Source organism: Acomys minous (assembly GCF_964271855.1).
Source record: "Acomys minous genome assembly, chromosome: 12".
Classification (NCBI taxonomy): Eukaryota; Metazoa; Chordata; class Mammalia; order Rodentia; family Muridae; genus Acomys; species Acomys minous.
This window is the reverse complement of record NC_140493.1, coordinates 61,838,192-61,859,420: the sequence shown is the minus strand read 5'-3', so window position 1 is coordinate 61,859,420 and position 21,229 is coordinate 61,838,192. Positions and strand designations below refer to the sequence as shown.

The 21,229-nt window shown below is 38.2% G+C and overlaps 1 protein-coding gene across 4 annotated transcripts in view; it reads left to right on the top strand.

Moving 5' to 3' along the window:
- The window catches only part of VPS13B (vacuolar protein sorting 13 homolog B), a 517,649-nt gene that overhangs the window by 12,397 nt on the left and 484,023 nt on the right, over positions 1-21,229 (top strand). For all 4 annotated transcript variants that reach the window (XM_084803053.1, XM_084803052.1, XM_084803054.1 and 1 more), the window contains exons 4-6: positions 14,007-14,127; positions 19,996-20,163; positions 20,940-21,121. In XM_084803053.1, coding sequence (XP_084659179.1) covers positions 14,007-14,127; positions 19,996-20,163; positions 20,940-21,121 — 471 coding nt within the window. The remainder of the gene's footprint in view (positions 1-14,006; positions 14,128-19,995; positions 20,164-20,939; positions 21,122-21,229) is intronic.

The following is a 21,229-nucleotide window of genomic DNA, read 5'->3' as shown; positions in this document are numbered from 1 at the left end:
TCAGGATGCCTTTTTCTTCCTCTAATTTCTGCTTATTTCACTTTCCAAATTTAATGGTTTAAGAAAGGGAGTGTAAAGAGGATTGTCATAGGCATCAGAATTTGACTTGCTGTACTGGCGGCTGGGAGGTGTAAAAGCATGGCTGGCCCTGGCCCTGCTGAAGGCCTTCTCATCACACATGGTAGAGAGTAAGCATTTGCAGTTTTTTCTCTCTTTTATAAAGCCATTGATACCCTTGCAAGGATCTCATCATCATTCCCTCATCTAAATCTAATTGCCTCCTGAAGTCTGTATGCTTAAATATCACCACATAAATTTTGGGCTTAAGCTTCTAACTCATGAGTGTTTGAAGAATGCATTAAAACTAAATTAAGTTTGATATAGCACTCAATGCGTATGGGTGAACCAGAGATTATTTGTGTGTGTGTGTGTGTGTGTGTGTGTGTGTGTGTGTGTGCGCGCGCGCGTGTGTGCACATACGCATGTACATGACTATGTATGTATGTGCCTATGCATATGTATATGTGTGACTCTGGAGACAGGAAGAGGGTGTCCAGTCAGCCAGAGCTGGAGTTACAGACGGCTGTGAGCTGCATGATGTGGGTGTGGGGACCTGCAAAAGCTGCAAGTGTTCTTAAGTTCAGAGCCATCGCTCCCATTTCTGTCATGTGGCATAACAAATTATTTCCCTGATTCTGTTTTGTCCTTCCAAGCAGACATTTGAGTTAGTTTCTGCTTTTCCAGCTCTCTGAAGGATAGTGGCACTCACTGTGATGCCTTATGATCTGAGAGTTAGCATAATACTTATTACCTGAGAAGATGGATATGAATGCTCCTGAGTTTTGTATTAGTTTATTTCCAACATCTTCTTAGTGTTTCAGGGGCTCTAGAGCTGCTGGATGAGCTTCATCCTTTTTTGTTCACTGGGTTTGGTGTCAGAAAGCACAACACACATCGTGTTGCCTGACTTTTTGACTATTTATTGGGTTCTTTTATCTAAGCCCCTTCTTCACCCTTCTTTTATCCTTGCAACTTCCCGACACTAGAAGGAAGGTTAGAAGGGAAAGGGTGTCAGTATTGTTAGACTACTTCCTGCTGGCACAGATTGGATCTTTGTTGTCAGGTTATCTCCAACCAGCAGCTAGCAACAGCGATCAGCAGGGGTAGCAGCAGCTGACACCACAGCTCTGCAGGCCCTGGCACGTCTGTACCCCTGAAGAGTCCCCAGAATTCAAATATTAACTATCTTCAGATGGCAGAATCACACCCCTGCCAGAGCACAAGGCAAATCATAGTCAGCTGCTGTGGGCAATCTGAAGCAGCCCCATATCTGACACATGGATTAAAACAAAAACATTCCCATAACAGTTCTGTGTTTTTAAAGAAACCAAAAATTCTCACTACATTTCCCCCTTTCTGTTTTAGGCCACTAGTTATACTGGGTTTAGTGAAAAATTGTAAACAGGACATTTTCAATAAACTAAGTGCTTTTCAGGTCAGTGGTCAAGGTTTTCAGGAGTCTGCTCCTGATCAATTCTAAACTTGGTAAGTTTTGATGGTATCCACAGGTTTTCATTTTCTGTAGAAACATAAACAAAAGTGCGTCCCCAATGCAAAACTATTGCAGGTTTGTATTCTAATGTTAACACATCCTTATAGTAGACAGGTTGATTTAATTCCACAATTCCTTTTTTTTTTTTTTTTTTAAATAATCCACTGTCTCTTGGCTGCTGCTGTTCCTTTTTCATTATCATTCAGAAAGTTTGGAATGAAGAAAGCACTATTTAGTCAATCCCTGGGGCGGGGGCTCTTTATTCTTTCATTTTTTTAATAAGCATTTCTTATTAGATCTTTAGGATTGTGTGGTATACCCATAATGTACTTTATATTATAATATGTAAAGAATTCCTTCATTTTTCTGGATATTATCAGTCTTAATTTGTACAGGTATCCCTATAATAGACATTACTTCCAATAAACATGTAATTAAAAAATCAGCCTTTTCGGAACTCAAAGCAGTTGCCCATTGAAGAGCTGAACATGTATCAATGGTATGGTGCACAAACTAGTTTTTCAAATTCTGCAGTGTGAAACATACCATCTGCCAGATATTATTTTGTTTGGTACTCCTAGGGTTACTTCTGGCGGGTTGTTGAGTTTTGTTATATAGAGGACAAGGAGGACATTTTCTTGTTGCCAAGTGATGGAAAATTTTTTCTTTAAACTTTTACTGTTAACAGTATCACTTCATTCCACCACTCAGTTTCTCTTTTCATCAACTCTTTCTTGTATCTTAATTTGTTGTTGATTTTAGAAGGATCCAGTTACCTATTTTAAGTTTTGTCTTCAATCTTATCTCAACTTTGTGAATTTGCTAGTTGATGGTTTTTAACTTTTACTTGACCTGTAGAGGCCAATGGTACAGTGTGCTACCTAAGCCATGATCTTTCAAACAAAAGTAATGGATCTATTTGCATTTAGTACTTGCCTCATTTCTCTCTGTTAGGAAGAATTGGCATTCTTGTTTGTTTAATGAGGAACAAAGTGCAGTATTTTCAGAAATTGCTGTGTGATCCTCAAGAGAAAACATTCTTTTGCAATGAAATATGCTTTACAATTTTGGAAAAAATTGAAATTCAAAATAAGAAAGATAGAAATGTAATGTTTTGGGGTTAAATGTTATCTCAAATATTCTGATGAGTATTTTGAGAACATGGTTTCCTTTACTTAAGTTGGAGGTTTTCAATTTATAAAAATTTAAAGTATTCCAAAAATATGCTTACTGGTGAAAAAGCATAGGATGAATTTAAAAATAATGATGGAAGCAATTCCAGTTTTGTATATAGTATATTTATCTGATTGTTTTATATTTGACTTTATTTTTATTTAATTGGGTTGGGCAGGTTTTGACTAGAAGCCCACTTGTAATTGAGAAAATTAAAATATATAATTGAAGTCAAAACATTCAAATTACCAAAAGGATTCTTACCTAGTTTAATATGTATATAATCATAGTTTCTCAACCACAGTAAAGAAAGAAGTATTCACATTTGGTAATGTTTGTTTCATAGCATATATTTCTTTGAGCACCATGATTAATGGCAATTTGTATATGTACTAAAATTTCAAGTTTATTATAAACATATAAAGTTTGCTTTTTTCTTTCCAGTAACAACAATGTAGTTCTCTAGAGAAGCTCTATTAATGGTGTTTTTAAAAAAATTTTATTTAACTCTTTGGAAACTCATATTTATTTGCTACATTCCCTTTTGCTTCTAATAGCATTTAAAAAATAAAATAACTTCTTTCTTTTGCTTTGAAATGTTTTCTCTTGTACACCAGATTTATTGGACTATGGTAGAATTGAGTGGCTTTGGCTGGAATGCTTATTATGACATCACTGTAATCTGATGCAGGTTGTGATTTCAGATGGCTTCAGTGTTAAATATTTTCATAATTATGCTAGTCTTGGCAGATCATGTAAGATTTTTAGTGAACGTGTTTTACTTCTGGGCTTTTGAGGCAAACACATTTCAAAAATTAGTAGCATGCTCTTAATGTTAATATTGTGCAGAAGTATCTAACTGGACATTTTTAAAGTTATTTTTTTGAACTAAGGGTAATTATACTTAGGTTTGCTTATGGTATTTGAGGGCTGAAGCATACTCCTAATTAACCGAAGATCCCATTGTAAAGACTGAATTATGAAGTTGTTTGATGGAATGTAACACTGTAGAATTATTATGAATTATCTTAAAATGAACAAAAGTTGGTGCAGATTGCCTTTGTCATTTATGATGTCAAATATTTTGCTTTCTGCTTATATGAAATTTCATACAGTTGCTTTCCTAATGTGTCACTAATAATCTGAAGTCATGCAGTGTTGTAAAAGACTTAATTTGTCTTATTGAATAAGGATTTTCCTTTTGTTTTATTGGATGTGTGTATCTGTTATACATATTTGTATTGTGTATATGGCTCATGTGTGGGTGGGTGCTGTGGTACTTTTGTGTGTGTGTTTGCAAGTCCAGATGTTATTGCAAGGTGTGTTAGTTTGTTGCTCTATTGCTCACTTACCGAGATGTGGTCTCTTGCTCAGCCTGGAGCTTACTGACTCTGCTTGTCTCACCAGTCAGCTTGCCCTGGTGATTCTGTCTCTGCTTATTGAGTACTGGGATTGGGTGCACTGCCATGCCTAGCTTTTTGGTAGGTGCTGGAAATGCAAACACTTGTCCTCACACTTGGGTGGCAAGTGTTTTACCCATGGAGCCATATACCCAGCTTGAAATTTTGTTATATACATATCTCAAAGATTTCCTTATTTTACCTTTATGTGTATGGGTGCTTTTCCTGCATGTATATCTGGACACCATGTGCATGGCTGGTGGCCCCAGAGGTCAAAAGAGGGTGTTGGATCCCCTGGAACAGGAGTTATAGATAGTTGTGAACAGACATGTAGGTGGTGAGAACCAAATCCAGGTCCTCTGCAGAAGGAGCCCAGTGCGGTTAACCTTTGTATCATCCCTCTGGGCCCTGAATTTTTGTTTTTGAAAGAAGGTCTTTTCATATACTTTATTTGTTCCTATTATCAATTAGATCAGCAAATTAAAAAAAATCATTTATTTTGCATGTGTATGCAATAAAAAGGAAATTTCTCCCCATTATTGTAAATGTCATAGTAATTATTTAGTATTGATTGAAGGGCAGGGTAGGTACTTCTTTCGTTGCACATTTGCATGTTGATAGTTAAACATGTGCTCTTTTATTTTTTTCATTTTCTCTTTCTTTTTCTTTCTTTGCTTTTTTTCGTTTTTTTTTTTTTTGTTGTTTTGTTTTGTTTTTAATAAGACAGGGTTTCTTTGTGTAGCCTTAGCTGTCCTGGACTTGCTTTGTAGATTAGACTAGTCCTGAATTCACAGAGATCTGTCTGCCTCTGCTGCACAGAGTGCTGGGATTACAGGTGCATGCCACTGTGTCCTGCTCTCTTTTATTCCATTTTTGTTTTACATATACATTTATATTATTACACATATATACAATAGACTACCTATAGAAGAAGAACCATGACACAATCAGGAATTATATAAATGTTACATCTTAGTCTTTTGGCTATTGGTATTTGACAGCCTTGAAGAAAACATCTTTTCTATCTTGGTGCATCTAAAATTCTGAATGTAAATCACTGTCCATCACATATTGTCATTATCAACTTAAAACATCTATCTAGACCTAAAAAAAATCTTAATCCCTAAACAACTAAGCTTCATTGTAAAACTAAGCTACCTGGTTTTCAACTCTATCAGATACTTGAGAAGGAATAAACTTGATTACCTGAGTATGTTGGGTGTGCAGGTTAGTGGCTTTCCAAATGAGAAGTTGACAGAGACAGTTTGCTACCTGAGTAGTCACCCAAATCTTTTATTCTTATAAAGAGAGTAGTAAGTTGACAGTTGTACTCACTTTATTTTATTAATTTTCTTTTTCTTAAAGCTGTTTTTCTTTTACATAATTAATTATAGTTAATTAATGTGTGTGTATGTGTGTTTGTGTGTGTGTGTGTGTGTGTAAATTTTAAGGTTCAACTTACCTAGATTTTGTAAATAGAATGACTTGGTCCTTTTCCTGTTATTTAAAAAAAGTGGCCAATTTGCACCAGAGACAACCCGATTGGTAAAGGCCAGCATAAGAATAGTCAACAAGAGTCAGGGCAGTATGATAGAGCCAGAGCCTACCTATCCTACTAGAGCAAGCCCTGGATACCTTAGCACAGCCAAAACACAAGAACATGACCGTAAATCCAATCTTATGAAGATGATAGAGGTCTTTGAAAAGGAAATGAATAAATCTCTTAAAGAAATACAGGAAATACAATAAAACAAGTGAAGGAAATAAATAAAACTGTTCAAGACCTCAAAATGGAAATAGAAGCAATAAAGAAAACACAAACCGAGGGAATCCTGGAGATGGAAAACCTACAGAAGATAACAGGAACTACAGATGCAAACATCATCAAGAGAATGCAAGAAATGGAAGAGAGAATTTCAGGCGTAGAAGATACGATTGAAGAAATCCATACACTGCACACCTTTAATCACAGTACTCCTGAGGCAGAGGCCGGCGGATCATTGTGAGTTTGAGGCCAGCCTAGTCTACAATTCAAGTCCAGGACAGCCAACACTACACAGAGAAAACCTGTCTCGAAAAACCAAAAAACCAAAAAACCAAAACCAAAACCAAAAACACCCCAAAAACCAACCAACCAACCAACCAACCAACAAACAAAAAAAAGCCAACAACAACAACAACAACAACAAAAACCAACTAACCAACCAACCAAACAAAAAACACAAAAAAAGAAAATGTTAAATCTAAAAAGTTCCTAACACAAAACATCCAAGAAATCTGGGGCACCATGAAAAGCCCAAAGCTAGCAATAATAGGAATAGAAGAAAGAAAAGATTCCCATTTTCAAAGGCCCAGAAAATATTTTCAACAATATCTTAGAAGACAAAATTTCCAACCTAAAGAAAGAGATGCCTATATGCATATGAGAAGCTTACAGAACACCAAATAGATTGGACCAGAATGGAAATTATTCCCCACTGCATAATAATCAGAACACTAAAGGTACAGAACAAAGAAAAAGTATTAAAAGCTTCAGGGGAGAAAGGCGAAGTAATATATGAATTATACCCAACTTCTCAACAGAGACTCTAAAAGCCAGAAGGGCCTGGACAGATGTCTTGCAGACTCTAAGAGACCACAGATGTCAGCGCAGACTACTATACCAAGCAAAACTTTTAAGCACTATAGAAGGAGAAAACAAGATATTCCATGACAAAACTAAATTTAGACAATATTAATTCATAAACTCAGCCCTACAGAAGATACCAGAAGGAAAATTCCAACCCAAGGAGGTTGGTTAAGTACATCCAAGAAAACACAGGAAACACACACACACACACACACACACACACACACACACACACACACACACACACGAGACTGCCACTAACATCTAAAATAACAGGATTTAACCATCATTAGTCATTAATATCTCTCAATATCAATGAACTCAGTTCCCCAATAAAAAGACACAGGCTAACATAGTAGATACAAAACCAGGATCTATCATTCTGCTGAATACAAGAAACATTCCTCAGTAATAAAGATAGACATTACCTCAGAATGAAATGCTGGGAAAAGGCTTTCTGTGAAAATGAACCCAAGAAAAAAGCTGAAGTAGCAAGAAGAACATTATGATGGGCGGATCTAGGCCCAGGGGTCCTGCTCAAACTATGGCACCAGCCAAGGACAGTACATGCAGTAAACTTCAAACCCCTACCCAGATCTAGCCAATGGACAGGGCATTCTCCACAGTTGAGTGGAGAGTGGGGACTGACTTTCACACGAACTCTGGTGCCCCATATTTGACCACGTCCCCTGAATGGGGAGGCCTGGTGGCACTCAGAGGAAGGATAGCAGGCTACCAAGAAGAGACTTGATACCCTATGAGCATATACAGGGGGAGGAGGTCCCTCTCAGTCACAGTCATAGGGGAGGGGAGTAAAGGGAAAATGGGAGAGAGGGAGGAATGGGAGGATACAAGGGATGGGATAACAATTGAGATGTAATATGAATAAATTAATAAAATATTAAAAACAAACAAACCAATAAACAAACCAAACAAATAAAATAGACTTTTGACCGAAATTAATCAAAAGAGATGGAGAAGGACTCTTTATCCTCATTAAAGGAAAAATCCATGAAGATGATGTCTCAATTATGAACATCTATGCCCCAAATACAAGGACACACACATTCATAAAAGAAACATTATTAAAGCTTAAATCACACATTGGTCCCCGCACATTAGTTGTGGGAGACTTTAATACTCCACTCTACTGAATGTACAGCTCATCAAGACATAAAGAGAAATAATGAAACTAACAGATGCTATGACTTGTCGGGTCCTAGCCCGCGGGAAAAATTGAATTAGGGTTCACCTGAAAGAGGGCATAGGGATTGAAAGTAGGATACAGAGACATGACAAATAAGGAATCAAGTCAGGAAATTTCTGATCAAGGTTTCTCTTTAATGTGGATGAGTAAGACTTTATATAGTAAGGTCAATAGGATCTATTCTGATCCCTCTCTCCCTAGCTCCCAAGGTAAGAAGAACACAATAGCCTGAATAGCTCTCGGTAAGAACCTCCTTAACCCTCCAGGTGTTTCTCAGTAGGGATTTCCCTACTTCTTTCAAAGGTAAATAGTCCAAGGATGGCCTGGAACACAAAGACCTCCTCTGGCAGAGATCAGCAGCTGGAAGGTCACAGCATGCAGCCTAAGCATGGGATTTCTGTCATGGCAGAATTTGGCATGGCTTCCCACAATGACTCAAATTAACCTACCAGATATCTACAGAACATTTCACTCAAATACAAAAAAGTATACTGTCTTCTCAGCACCTCATGGAACATTCTCCAAAATTGACCACATAGTTGGTTGCAAAGTAAGCCTCAAGAGATTCAAGAAAATTGAAACAGCCCTTTGTATCTTACTAGACTACCATGGATTAAAGTTGGACTTCAACAACAGAAACAACAGAAAGCCTACAAGCTCATGGAAGTTGAGCAACTCTGTATTCAGTGACTACTGGGTCAGGGCAAAAATAAGTTAAAGACTTTCTAGAATTCAATGAAAATGAAGGCACTAAATACCCAAACATACAGGACACAATGAAAGCAGTGCCAAGAGGAAAGTTTATAGCAGTAAATGTCTTCATAAAGAAATTGGAGAGATCTCATATTAGCAACTTAACTGCACACTAGAAAAAAAAGAAGCAAACACACCCAAGAGGAGTAGATAGCAGGAAATAATCAAACTCAGGGTTGTAATCAATAAATTAGAAACAGAACAATACAAAGAATCAGTGAAACCAAGAGTTGATTCTCTGAGAAAATCGACAAGATAGACAAACTCTTAGCTAAACTAACTAAAAGGCAGAGAGACTGTATCCAAATTAATAAAATCAGAAACAAAAAGGGGGACATAACAACAGACACCACAGAAACAATCATTAGGCTTTCCTTCAAAATCCTGTACTTCACAAAATTGGAACATCTTATTGAAATGGACAGTTTTCTTTATAGATTGTACTTACCAAAGTTAAATCAAGATCAGGCAAACAATTTTAATAGACATATAACCCCTAAAAAAATAGAAGTAGTCATCAAAAGTCTCCCAATCCCAAAAAGTCCAGGGCCAGGTGGTTACAGCACAGAATTCAAAGAAGTAATACCAGTATTCCTCAAACTGTTCCACAAAATAGAAACAGAGGAACATTGCCAAACTCTATGAGGTCACAGTCATCCTGATGCCTAATCCACACAAAGACTCAACAGAGAGAATTTCAGACCAATTTACCTTATCAACATTGATTCAAAAATACTCAATAAAATACTCACAAAAAACACACAAAAAGCATCAGACATCATGATCAAGTAGGCTTGATTCCATAGTTGCAAGGATGGCTTAATATAATCTACCAACATAATCCACCATATAAACAAACTGAAAGAAAAAACCCCCCACATGACCATCTCATTAAATGTTGAAAATAGCCTTTGACAAGATCCAACACCCCATTCATGTTAAAAGTCCTAGGGATATCAGGGAACCAGGCCCACACCTAAACACAATAAAGACAATATACAGCAATCTGATAGCCAACATCAAATTAAATGGAAAGAAACTTAAAGCAATTCTTTTAAAATCAGGCACAAGACTAGGCTGTCCACTCTCTCTGTATATAGTCAGTATAGTACTTGAAGTTCTAGCTAAAGCAATAAGACAACTAAGGAGATCAAGGGGTACCAATCCTAGGGGAAGAATTAAAGTATTGCTATTTGTAAATAATATGATAATATACATATAAGTGACCCCAGAATTCTACCAGAGAACAACTACAGCTGATAAACATCTTTTGCAAAGTGGCTGGATAGAAAATTAACTTAAAAAAAAAATCAGTAGCCTTCCTTAGTCCATATGATAAATGGGCTAAGAAAGAAATTAGGGAAATAACACTCTTCCCAATAGCCACAAATAATATAAAATATCTTAGTGTAACTCTAACCAAGCAAGTGAAAGTCCTGTATGGCAAGAACTTCAGGCTGGGTGGTCGTGGTGCACGCCTTTAATCCCAGCACTTGGGAGTCAGAGGCAGGTGGATCTCTGTGGGTTCGAGGCCAGCCTTGTTTATAAAGTGAGCCCAAGACAGTCAAGGCTACACAGAGAAACCCTCTCTCGAAAAACAAAACAAAACAAAACAAGAACTTAAAGTTTCTGAAGAAAGAAATTGAAGAAGATATCAGAAGATGGAAAGATCTTTCATGCTCATAGATTAGTGGGATTAACAGTAAAAATGGCCATCTTAAGCAATCTACAGATTAACTGCAATTCCCATCAAAATTCCAGCACAGTTGTTTACAGACCTTAATAGAGAAATTCTCAGTTTCATATGGAAAGCCAAAAACTCCATGATAGCTAAAACAATTCTGCACAAGGAAAGAATTTCTGGAGGTATCACCAACCCTGATTTCAAGCTGTACTATAGGGTGATAATAATAAAAACTGCATGGCATTGGCATAGAAAGAGGTTGATCAATGGAATCAAATTGAAGACCCAGAAACAAATCCACATACCTATGTTCAGTTAGGTTTTGATAAAGCAAAACCTATACAATAGAAAAGAAAGCATCTTTAATAAAAAGAAATGCTGGTATAACTGGATATCTGCATGTAGAAGAATGCAAATAGATCTATATTTAATCACACTGTACAAAACTCAAGTCCAAGTGGATAAAAGACCTCAACACAAAACCAGATACACTAAATCTAGTAGTAGAGAAAGTGGGAATACTCTTGAATACTTTGATATTGGAGATGACTTTCTGAATAGAACACCAACACCTCAGGCTCTAAGATCAACAATTCATAAATGGGACCCCAAGAAACTGAAAGTTTCTGTAAGGCAAAGGACACTGTCAACAGAACATGAAGACAGATTGCAGAATAGGAAAAGATCTTCACCAACCCAACATTCAATAGAGGTTGATATCCAATATGTATAAAGAACTCAAGAATTTAGTTCAAACCAAATAACCCAATTAGAAAATGAGTTACAGAATTAAACAGAGAATTCATAACAGCGGCGTCTCTGATTGCTGAGAAATACTTAAAGAAATATTCAACTTCCTTAGTCCTCAGGGAGATGCAAATCAAAACAACTCTGAGATTCCATCTTATACCTTTCAGAAGGGCTAAGATCAAAACCTCAAGTGACAGCACATGCTGATGAGGATGTGGAGCAAGGGGAACACTCTTCCTTTGCTGGTGGGAATACAAACTTGTACAACCACTGTAGAAATCAATCTGGAAGTTTCTCTGAAAACTGGGAATAGGTCTACCTCAAGACCCAGCTATACCACTCCTGGTCATTTACCCAAAGGGTGTTCTACCGTAAAACAAGGATGCATGCTCAGCTATGTTCAAAGTGGTCTTATTTGTAATAGCCCAGGAACTGAAAATAACCTAGATATTCCTCAATTGAAGGATGGATAAAGAAAATGTGGTACCTTTATACAATGGAATACTACTCAGCTATTAAAGACAGTGACTTCATGAAGTTTGCAGGCAAATGGATGAAATTAGAAAAGATATTAGTGAGGTATCCCAGACCCAGAAAGACACACATGATACGTAATCACTTATAAGTGGATTTTAGCCATTTGGTACAAGGTAACCATGCTACAATCCGTAGACCTATAGGAGCTAAGTAACAAAGAGCGCCCAAGGGAGGATGCTTAAATCTCACCCAGAAAGGGAAATAAAATAGACATTTGATAGATGAAGGGAGGGAACTGAGTGAGAGAGGAACGGGGAGTGGACCAGATGTTGTGGGGTGACTGTGTGGGGAGAGCAGGGGTAGGATGTGACAGGGCTAGGAGAGAAAAGGGAAATCAGTGGTGGACATCTCTGGGAAAGAGGAGGCTCATGGGAGGTTATGGGGGTGACCCTAGGTGAGACACCTAGCAGTGGGTCATCTATCCTGAAGTGACTATCTCCTGTAGCCAGGCGTGATTTCCAGTAGAGCGATACAGACATCAACCCACCACAAAACCTTTAACCCCAATTTGTCTGGCCTATAAGATACACTGGGATAAAGATGGAGCAGAGATTGAGGCAATGTCCAACCAATGACTGGCTCAATTTTAGACCCATTCCATGGGAGAGAGTCAGCCCCAGGCACCACTAATGATACTCTGCTATGCTTGTAGACAGTTGCCTAGCATAACTCTTCTTAGAGGCTTCATCCTGCAGCTGATAGAAACATGCTGAGATCCACAGCCAAACATTAGGTTGAGCTCAGGGAGTCTTGTGGATGACTATGGGTAAGGATTGAGGGAGCAGGAGGGGTCAAGGGACACTGCAAGAAAACCTATACATACATCTAACCTGGCCCATGGGGTCCCATAGAGATTGAACCATGGATCACATATGGGCTGGACCTAGGTCATCATGTGGGTCCCCTAACAACTGGAGAGGGGGCTCTCTGACTCTGTTGCCTGCCTTTGCATCCCTTCCTCCTAGCTGGGCTGCCTTGTCTGGCCTCAGTGGGAGAGGATGTGCCTAGTCCTGATGTGACTTGATGTGGTAGGGTTGTTTGGTACCCATATGGGGTCTCCACTTTTCTAAGAAGTAGAAGGAAGAATTGGGGCAGGGAATCTGTGAAGGAGAGACTGGGAGGAGGTGAGGGAGGTACTGAGATGGGATGTCAAGTGAACGAAAAAATCAGTGGAAAAGTCTGCTTGGAATTAGTTATGTATGTTTTTGATAGATTTTTTTTTTTTTGGAGTTCTTTTTTTCCCCGGGACAAGGTTTCTCTGTGTAGCCTTGGCTGTCCTTGAACTCATAGAGATCCGCCTGCCTTTGCCTCCTGAGTGCTGGGATTAAAGTTGTGCGCCACCACCGCCCAGCTGAGTTTTTGGATTTCTTGAGGACAGGCATTATAACTAAATTATCGTAGGAGATAAGTTCACCAATTAAGATATATGTATGACTATTATATAAATGTTGATTTAGCACATGGAAATAAAAGTCATTTACATTATATAAATATGGAGATAAATAAAAATATGCAATTTAGGTTTCTGTTATCTATATCAAACACTTATAAACTTTAAATCTAATACCAATAATAAATCAGTAAACATTGTTAAATTGGATGCTAACATTTTAGAATTGTCACATTAATAATTAGAGATAACTAAGATGACTGCCTGGATTCTAAATAATTAGGATTTTTAGCATATAAGTCAAAGAGGGAGACATAAATTCCCTTTCCATTTATTTTGTGTTCAGATACTGAAATAATTATAAAATTTCCACTAATAGTCATGTAGTTTTGTAATGCCACAAATAATTCTTCCGATATTTTCAGGTAATTTGTTTTGGTACTAGCTAAAGAAAAAGCTTTAAGGTAGTTAGTTAGTGTGTGTGCAGTTAGTTAGTACCAGATGAGGGTGTCATATGTTCTCTGTCACTCTCCACCTTATTTCTTTGAGGTAGGGTTACTAGCAAAATCTGGAGTGTGTAGTTTTTGGCTAGGCTGGCCATTAGGAAGGCCCATTGACTCTTGTGTGTCTGCTTTCTCTGTGCTGGGGTTACAGGTGTGCAGCATAGTGTTTGCTGTGCTATGTGTGGGCTGGGCTCTGTAGTTCCCAACGCTTGTGCATTAAGGGCTGTTCACTGCCGATCATCTCCCCATGCCTGACATTAGTAAAATGTTGGCAAATGCAAAATTTAAAAATTAGTTACATAGATTTTTTTAGAACTAAAGTATTATTAAAGCTCTCACTTTAAGTAATCATAAATTCATATGTTGACCAAAGTTTTCTTAGTCCTTGACTGTGATCATTGTTTCTTTTTCTTTTAAAATAAAAATAGGATGACCATGAAAGCTGTGGTTCCAATTCCACCAACCGCAGCACTGCTGAGAGCACAAAATCATCTGTAAAGCAGCGAAGAATTCCGCAGGCTGCTCCCACAGACCCTGACTTACCACCAGGTAACCTCCAATGACGCATTTGCTGTTATAACTGACCCTGTGGTAGTGCCTGTACAATGTATCTTTTCTGTCTTATTTGTTGTCATAAAATGTTTAGGCCATATGCACATGTGCTTTGCCACATGACTTCAGAACATGTTGCTTCCAGAGTCTTCACAGATGGCTTCCGTTCAGATCTTGGTCCTTTCTTTGCAGCAAGTTAGTCTGTGTCTCTCTCAGCAGAGACTCAGTTTCCCTGTTCTACCTTGTACTGAGAGCAGGTACTGTGTCACTGAGTTACTGGATGCTCTAACAGTCACCAGGGAAACTGTAGGATATTTAGATGTAGCTGGAGGCAACCTTAGCTACTTCCGTTTTTATTTCCTGATGAGTTGGTAGTGAGTTGCAAACAAGTACTTCCTTGGCTAAAACTTAATGAAGAAAAAGATTATTTCATGCTTGCATTGTAGTCAAATGCCGCCTTCCCAATTAACTTGTCAGTCACTTCTTTGTTTTTAAAATCAGTCTCCCTCTGTCCCTCCCTCTCTCCCTTCCTCCCTCCCTCCTTTCCTCCCTCCTCCTTCCCTCCCTCCCTCTCTCTTTCTCTTTCTTATGTGCATTGGTGTTCTGTCAGCATGCATGTCTGTGTGAGGGTATCAGATCCCCTGGAACAGGAGTCATAGGCAGTTGTGAGCTGCCATGTGGGTGCTGGGAATTGAACCTGGGTCCATTTAGAAGACCAGTCAGTGCTCCCAAGTGCTCACTGTTTTTGTACATTGTAGTGGAGATTTGTGTGTGCTTCCTTGTGCCTAGGTTTGTAGGTTTATAGTTTTAATCCAGTAACACCAGAGGTTAGAGCTAGGCACACCAATTTGCAGCCCTGCCCCTCTCAAAAATGTATTCATAGTTCCTAATGCCCTTAAATTAGTATTCTTAGCAAGTCTAGCAAAAGTGGCAATCTATCTGGCTTTTAGCTAAAGAAGATGCCACACGAGATTTCTAAGTGTATCCAAATCTGCTTAATATTGCTCCAGAAGTTTCTTAACATCTTACTAATTACTCATTTGGAAAAAATTAAACTGTAAATTAAACTGGTAGCTTATTCTAATTTATCAAGTGTATAGCTTCTTAATTTCCTCAAATATGACCATGTATCTTCTTAAAATCTCCAGCATCACCTGTAGTGTATAAACATTTCTCCTGCTTTCCACCTGCCTCTTTTGCTTCCTCTCTTCCCTTCTTTCAGTTTTAGGTTAACTGAGCTTTGTTTCGCGTTTTGTTTTTCTTAAGAAAAACCTCAAGATGTTATGTATTAACCTGAGACAGGCTCTTTCTAAGGCTGACTTGTTGTAAACTTGCATTCTAGACATGTAAAGACTCTTCAGAGCCAGCGTTAGCATTTAGACTGCTGGAATTATGACACTTGTCCTAATTTTAGTGCCATAAAACAGTTGTGTTCTACCTGGGGGCTTGAGGTAGCTTTTGGGTTCATGTGCTTTCTGCCTTGCCTGCAAAGTTAGGAAGTTGTTGAGAAGCAACTGGAATGGGCTGATATCAGCCTAGGCCGTAAAGTGATTAAATAAATAAATAAATGGGAAAAGGCTGATTGCTGGCTGTGGCGGTACACCCCTGTAATTCTAGCATTTGGGAAGCTGAGACAGGAGATTCTCAGGTTTGAGGCCAGACTGTGCTACAGAGTGAGACACTGACTACAAATAAGCGTTCTCTCACATTGTATGAAGCTGTGTTCCTGTATGTTCAGTTGTTAAGTGCTGTGCCAGCAGACAGCTAAGTGCAGGATTTTGGTATTGTAATTTTTATGGCTCATCACCAGTTTTCTATATGCAAATGTTCTTCCTCATTTGCCCGAAAGATGATTCTCTGAGATTATTATATTAAAAAGAAAGCTGCTTTAAAAAAAAAAGGTAAAAATTATTTTGTGTAGAAAAAAAAAAGAGGATCTGTCGGCTAGATACTGGGGGTCAGATCAGTTAATTTTTGCTAAAGAGGGAAAAAGGAAGTTTTGAGAAACTGTTTGGATAAACAGTGCCCATTTATTTAAGGGATGACCTGTATTGCTGTTATTCTGGCTTGATTTCTTTTCATGGTAAAGGCAAACTCCTGTTTCTAACTTTCCTAATGCAGAGTTATGCCTCTGTGCCTGTGACTGAAGTTTCAGGGTTTGAACCAGGCTCTACTGGAAGAATAGCCTGTACTCCTCACAATGGAACCTTCTTACCAACCTCTCCAGAAGTGGCTTTTAAGAAAAGTTTTGGTGTTGTCAATAGATCCACATTTGTCTTGATGTTTTGTTGGATAAATAGCTGTCTAACAGGAAAAGAGTAAGATTCTGGTCTGGAAATCTTTCAGATTGTGCATCTTGACCAGTTAGTGCAATGTTAAAACAATTTAGTGGATCACAATATGTTTAAAAACAAACAAACAAACAAACAAACAAACAGTGAAGGATAGAAAACCTCAAGATAGCTGGGCGTGGTGTCACACGCCTTTAATCCCAGCATTCTTGAAGCAGAAGCAGGTGAATCTGTGAGTTCCAGGCAGCCTGGTCTACAGAGTGAGTCTAGGACAGCCAGGACTGTTATATAAAGAAACCCTGTCTTGGGAAAAAGGAGAAGAAGAAGAAGAAGAAGAAGAAGAAGAGGAGGAGGAGGAGGAGGAGGAGGAGGAGGAGGAGGAGGAGGAGGAGGAGGAGAAGGAGGAGGAGGAGGAAGAAGAAGAAGAAGGGGAAGGGGAAGGGGAAAAAGGGGAAGGGGAAGGGGAGGAAGGGGAAGAGGAAGGGGAAGGGGAAGAGGAAGGGAAAGAAGGGGAAGGGGAGGGGGAAGGGGAAGAAGAAAAGAAGAAGAAGAAGAAGAAGAGGAGAAAACGTTAGTAGCTACAGTTAGATCTTAGGAAACGTGTTTGTGCTTGTGCTAGGATTTGATGTCATATATCTGACTGGGTGATTGTAAGTTATCTGAAGGATACACATCTTTGCTAAGTTAATGATATATATCCAAGAGCAGCAATTTCTGGTAGTAAAAGTCTCGACTTCTGGCTTAGCTGTCCTATAAGATATACTAGCTTTTTTCTTCTCCCCCTTTCTTTAGCTTTGTGGGGGATAAAACCCAAGGCTTCGCCTAGGTTAAGCTACCACAGTAGCACTGAGGTCTGTACTAGCTCAGGCTTCTGTGTTTTATCTTAGTGTAAAGGGAGTCCACGTCACCTTTCAGTTCTGTACTTCTTGAATTAGAGTTTGGCTTTTATTGAAAGCAATTTTCTTTAAGATGTCCTTAAAGGCTATTGCTTTGATTATAGTCAATCTATTAATTGACTTATATTTTTTATGTAATATTTACTCCTTAAAATTTTCTACTTTAGTTGTGTGCTGGGAAGCTTAGAGATAAATTTGTGTTTTGATATGTATTTCAATACATATACAATACACACACACACACACACACTTTAATGTAAATACTTAGGGTTTAGTTAATTTCAAAACTGTACTCATGGACCAGAAGTTATAATTTAGTCATCTTATTTTCAGTAGCGTAGTAGTAAGCGAGCACATTCGGTCGGTGAAGGGCCACTTAGACCATGTAAGCCGCATGTTTTTGTCAGTCCTTTCAGAATACTGTGAAATAACACATAGCTGACTAATAAAGTAATGAACATGGCTATGTGCCAATACAACTGCAGTCTTCACAAATTACTATGGCCATACTATCATGTGTACCATCCTCTTTGACCACAGTGCAGATCATTAGAAGAATGTAATTATTAGTGTGTCTGAGTGTACATTTATTGTTTTTTTTTCTTTTCTAAGCTCTGCTTTGTTCTTGTCCCACATTTGCTTACTATTTTCAGAGTGCTAAACTAGCTGTTTCCTGTGTGTGTGTGTGTCTGTGTGTGTGTGTGTGTGTCTGTGTGTCTATGTGTGTGTCTGTGTGTGTGTGTCTGTGCGTGCGTGTCTGTGTGTGTGTGTGTGTGTGTGTGTTTTCCTCTTTAGGTTTTAGGGCTGTGCTTGGTAGGAGAGCTGGGTAGAGTACTTAACAAAACTGCATTTTGCTGTACATGCACACAAGCACGAACACACTTTGTGTTGTTCTTTCTTTGTTTATTAATAACGTGATTCCAGGGACTTAGTATATTTTACATTAAAAAAAAAACCAATGCTGTGCAGCCACTGAGTGGTTTTACTATAGTTTAATCTGTTTTTCTTTAGTATGTTTTCATTTTCAGTTCTGTAAAATAGTTTGACATACAGATAGATAATTCCTTTCTTCCATCTCTTTATTTCCTTAAAGAGGGTTTTACTAATTTATAAAATTAAAATTTATAAGTAACTTTAAGGCTTTCAGTGTAGGTGACAAGATTATTGTGTGATAATCCTTTATTCCAGCAAGTTTTAGTGCATTGCTATTTATTATTATAAATCTTCCTTTGAAAATTTCAGGTGAAAAACTGTTATTCCATACATTTTATAGCTAGTTGGGATAGTATTTTTCCATCTTAATTTGTCTCTGTGTAAAATATATATATATATATTTTATTAGGTAATTAATATTCTATTTTTATTTACTGCCTCTTGAATTTTTAATATAAATACCATTATGTATTTGTAAAATGACGTTAGCATTTTATTACATTTATTTTGTTTTGTGTGTACATATGTGTCATACTTGTGCCATACATAGGTCATAGTGGAGGACAAATAGAAGAAGTTGCCTCTTTTCTCTCACTATGGGGTCGCAGGGTCAGGTCCAAGTTGCTTCTGAGGCAAGTTCTTTTTCCTTCTGAGTCATCTTGCCATCCCTGCCCCTGCATTCTTTCTTTCCTTCCTCTCACTTCTGTGCAGTACAGATATGAGCATGCATGTGTATGTGTGCGTATGCACAGAGGCCAGGGGTTAACAGTGAGCATCGTTTTTCTATTGAGGCAGAGTCTCTCACTGGGTCTGGTGTGCATCAGTTCATCCAGACGGCTGCCTGTGGAGGTCTAGGGGTCCACCTGTCTTTGCTTCCCCAGTTCAGGGGTTACAGATATGTGCTGGAGCACCTGGCTCCTTTTCTTGGGACTCAGGTTCTCATATCTGAGTGGCAGGCCCTTTAGTCACTGAAGCATCTTGCTAGCCCTGCTGTTGTTTTTGTTTTCAGATAACATCTCACCGAATAGCGCTGATTGACTTGGGACTTGTTATGCAGACCACATTAGTCTTGAACTCACAGAGATCAGCCTGCTGCTGTCTTCTGGCAGGCCTGTGTTCCTTACTGCGTTCTGTTTTCTGACACACTCATATTTCTCCTCTAGTGTGGGCCACTGTTACATGTTAGTGAGTGCAGTCAAATCCATCCGCTGGCTGCATTTCTCCTAGCTTTCTGCTCTGAGGCATGACTTACATATATGTTATGACCTAAGGAGGACTAGAATGATGGTGGTTGTTTGAAGAAGAAACTTCTCTTCTTTAGTTATTTAATTAATGGTAATTTCTTAGAGGATTTCTTGTCATGAAGCCCTGTCTGGCCTGGAACTCTGCTTCCTCCTGCGCCAGCCTCTAGATGAGCTGAGAATATAGGTGTGTGACGCCATGCCAACTGGACAGGAAGCAGGCAGAAGCCAGGCAAAGCATGTGTAGATCACAATGACCAGGGTGTGGGATCCAGTATTAAATTATTACGTATGGCCTCTAGTATACTTGTTTATGTGTTCTTATAGCATCTTTTAATAAAAGTGCATGTTTGACTGTCTGCTAGTCTAATTCATTTTAACTTTAGCTTCTTCTTTACAGAACATTCTAAAATAATACTCACTTTTTATATACCCTAAGTTTAGTAGCACTTTAAGAGTATTATTGGTAGACTTGTAGCTAATCGCGCTCTCTTTACTTTGTAGGATATGTGCAGAGTCTGATTAGACGAGTTGTAAATAATGTAAACATTGTTATAAATAATCTCATACTAAAATATGTTGAAGATGACATTGTTCTTTCTGTCAACATCACGTCTGCTGAATGCTATACTGTGGGTGAATTATGGGATCGTGCATTCATGGATATTTCTGGTGAGTAAACATCAAGGAAATAGTGTTAGTGTATACTTTTCCGTAACTGATAAAGTCATACCCACTTCTTAGTCTTTCGTGGGGGCTTTTTGGTAGCTGTAATATAAGCTTTATGTGTTTACTTTGGGAAAAGTGCATGCATACAAAAATAGCATATAACTATGGGAAGTTAATAGCAGTGTAAGAAACCATGAGGTGGTTTAAAAATGTTATTCCCTTTTGCTTATCATGTGGTGATATACAGTGTTTTACAGTGTAATGGTTATAGCAATAAAAATTGTATTTGCTTTGAGTTTCCAATGCTTTTTAATGCAGCAAAATGAGTATATTGCTCCACATACTTTTTTTCCCCCCCGAGACAGGGTTTCTCTGTGTAGCCTTGGCTGTCCTGGACTCACTTTATAGACCAGACTGTCCTCGAACTCCAGTAATCTGTCTCCCTCTGTCTCCCAAGTGCTGGGATTAAAGGTGTGCGCCACCACTGCCTGGCCTAACATACTTTTTGTAAGAGCATTTGGAAGTTGATTATCTTGTAGCTCTTAGCTATGACTGGCCGCACTGTGCTTATCTTAGAAGAGCTATGGCATGCTGACACAGTTTAATAGCTAGTTACTAAGATTCTGCTTGTGCTTACGTGTAGATAGACATTTACACTGCTTTTGTTTGTAAGAGTGGTTTTAATGAAATAAATAAGTCTGTATATGTTTGATATATTTGGAAATGCATTTTAATTTTCTTTTTACTCACAGCGATTTTCTCTTTCTTGTTTTTTTAAGCAACTGATCTGGTACTGAGGAAGGTTATCAATTTTTCTGACTGCACAGTTTGTCTTGATAAACGAAATGCTAGTGGTAAAATCGAATTTTACCAGGATCCTTTACTGTACAAATGTTCTTTCAGAACTCGCCTGCATTTTACATATGACAACCTAAATTCCAAGATGCCATCTATTATTAAAGTGAGTTCTCTTCTTTTCTAATAGTTTTTAAAACTTATTATTTATTATTAATTTACTCAGATTACAACTCAATTGTTCTCCCATCACTCGTATCCTTCCGTTTCTCCT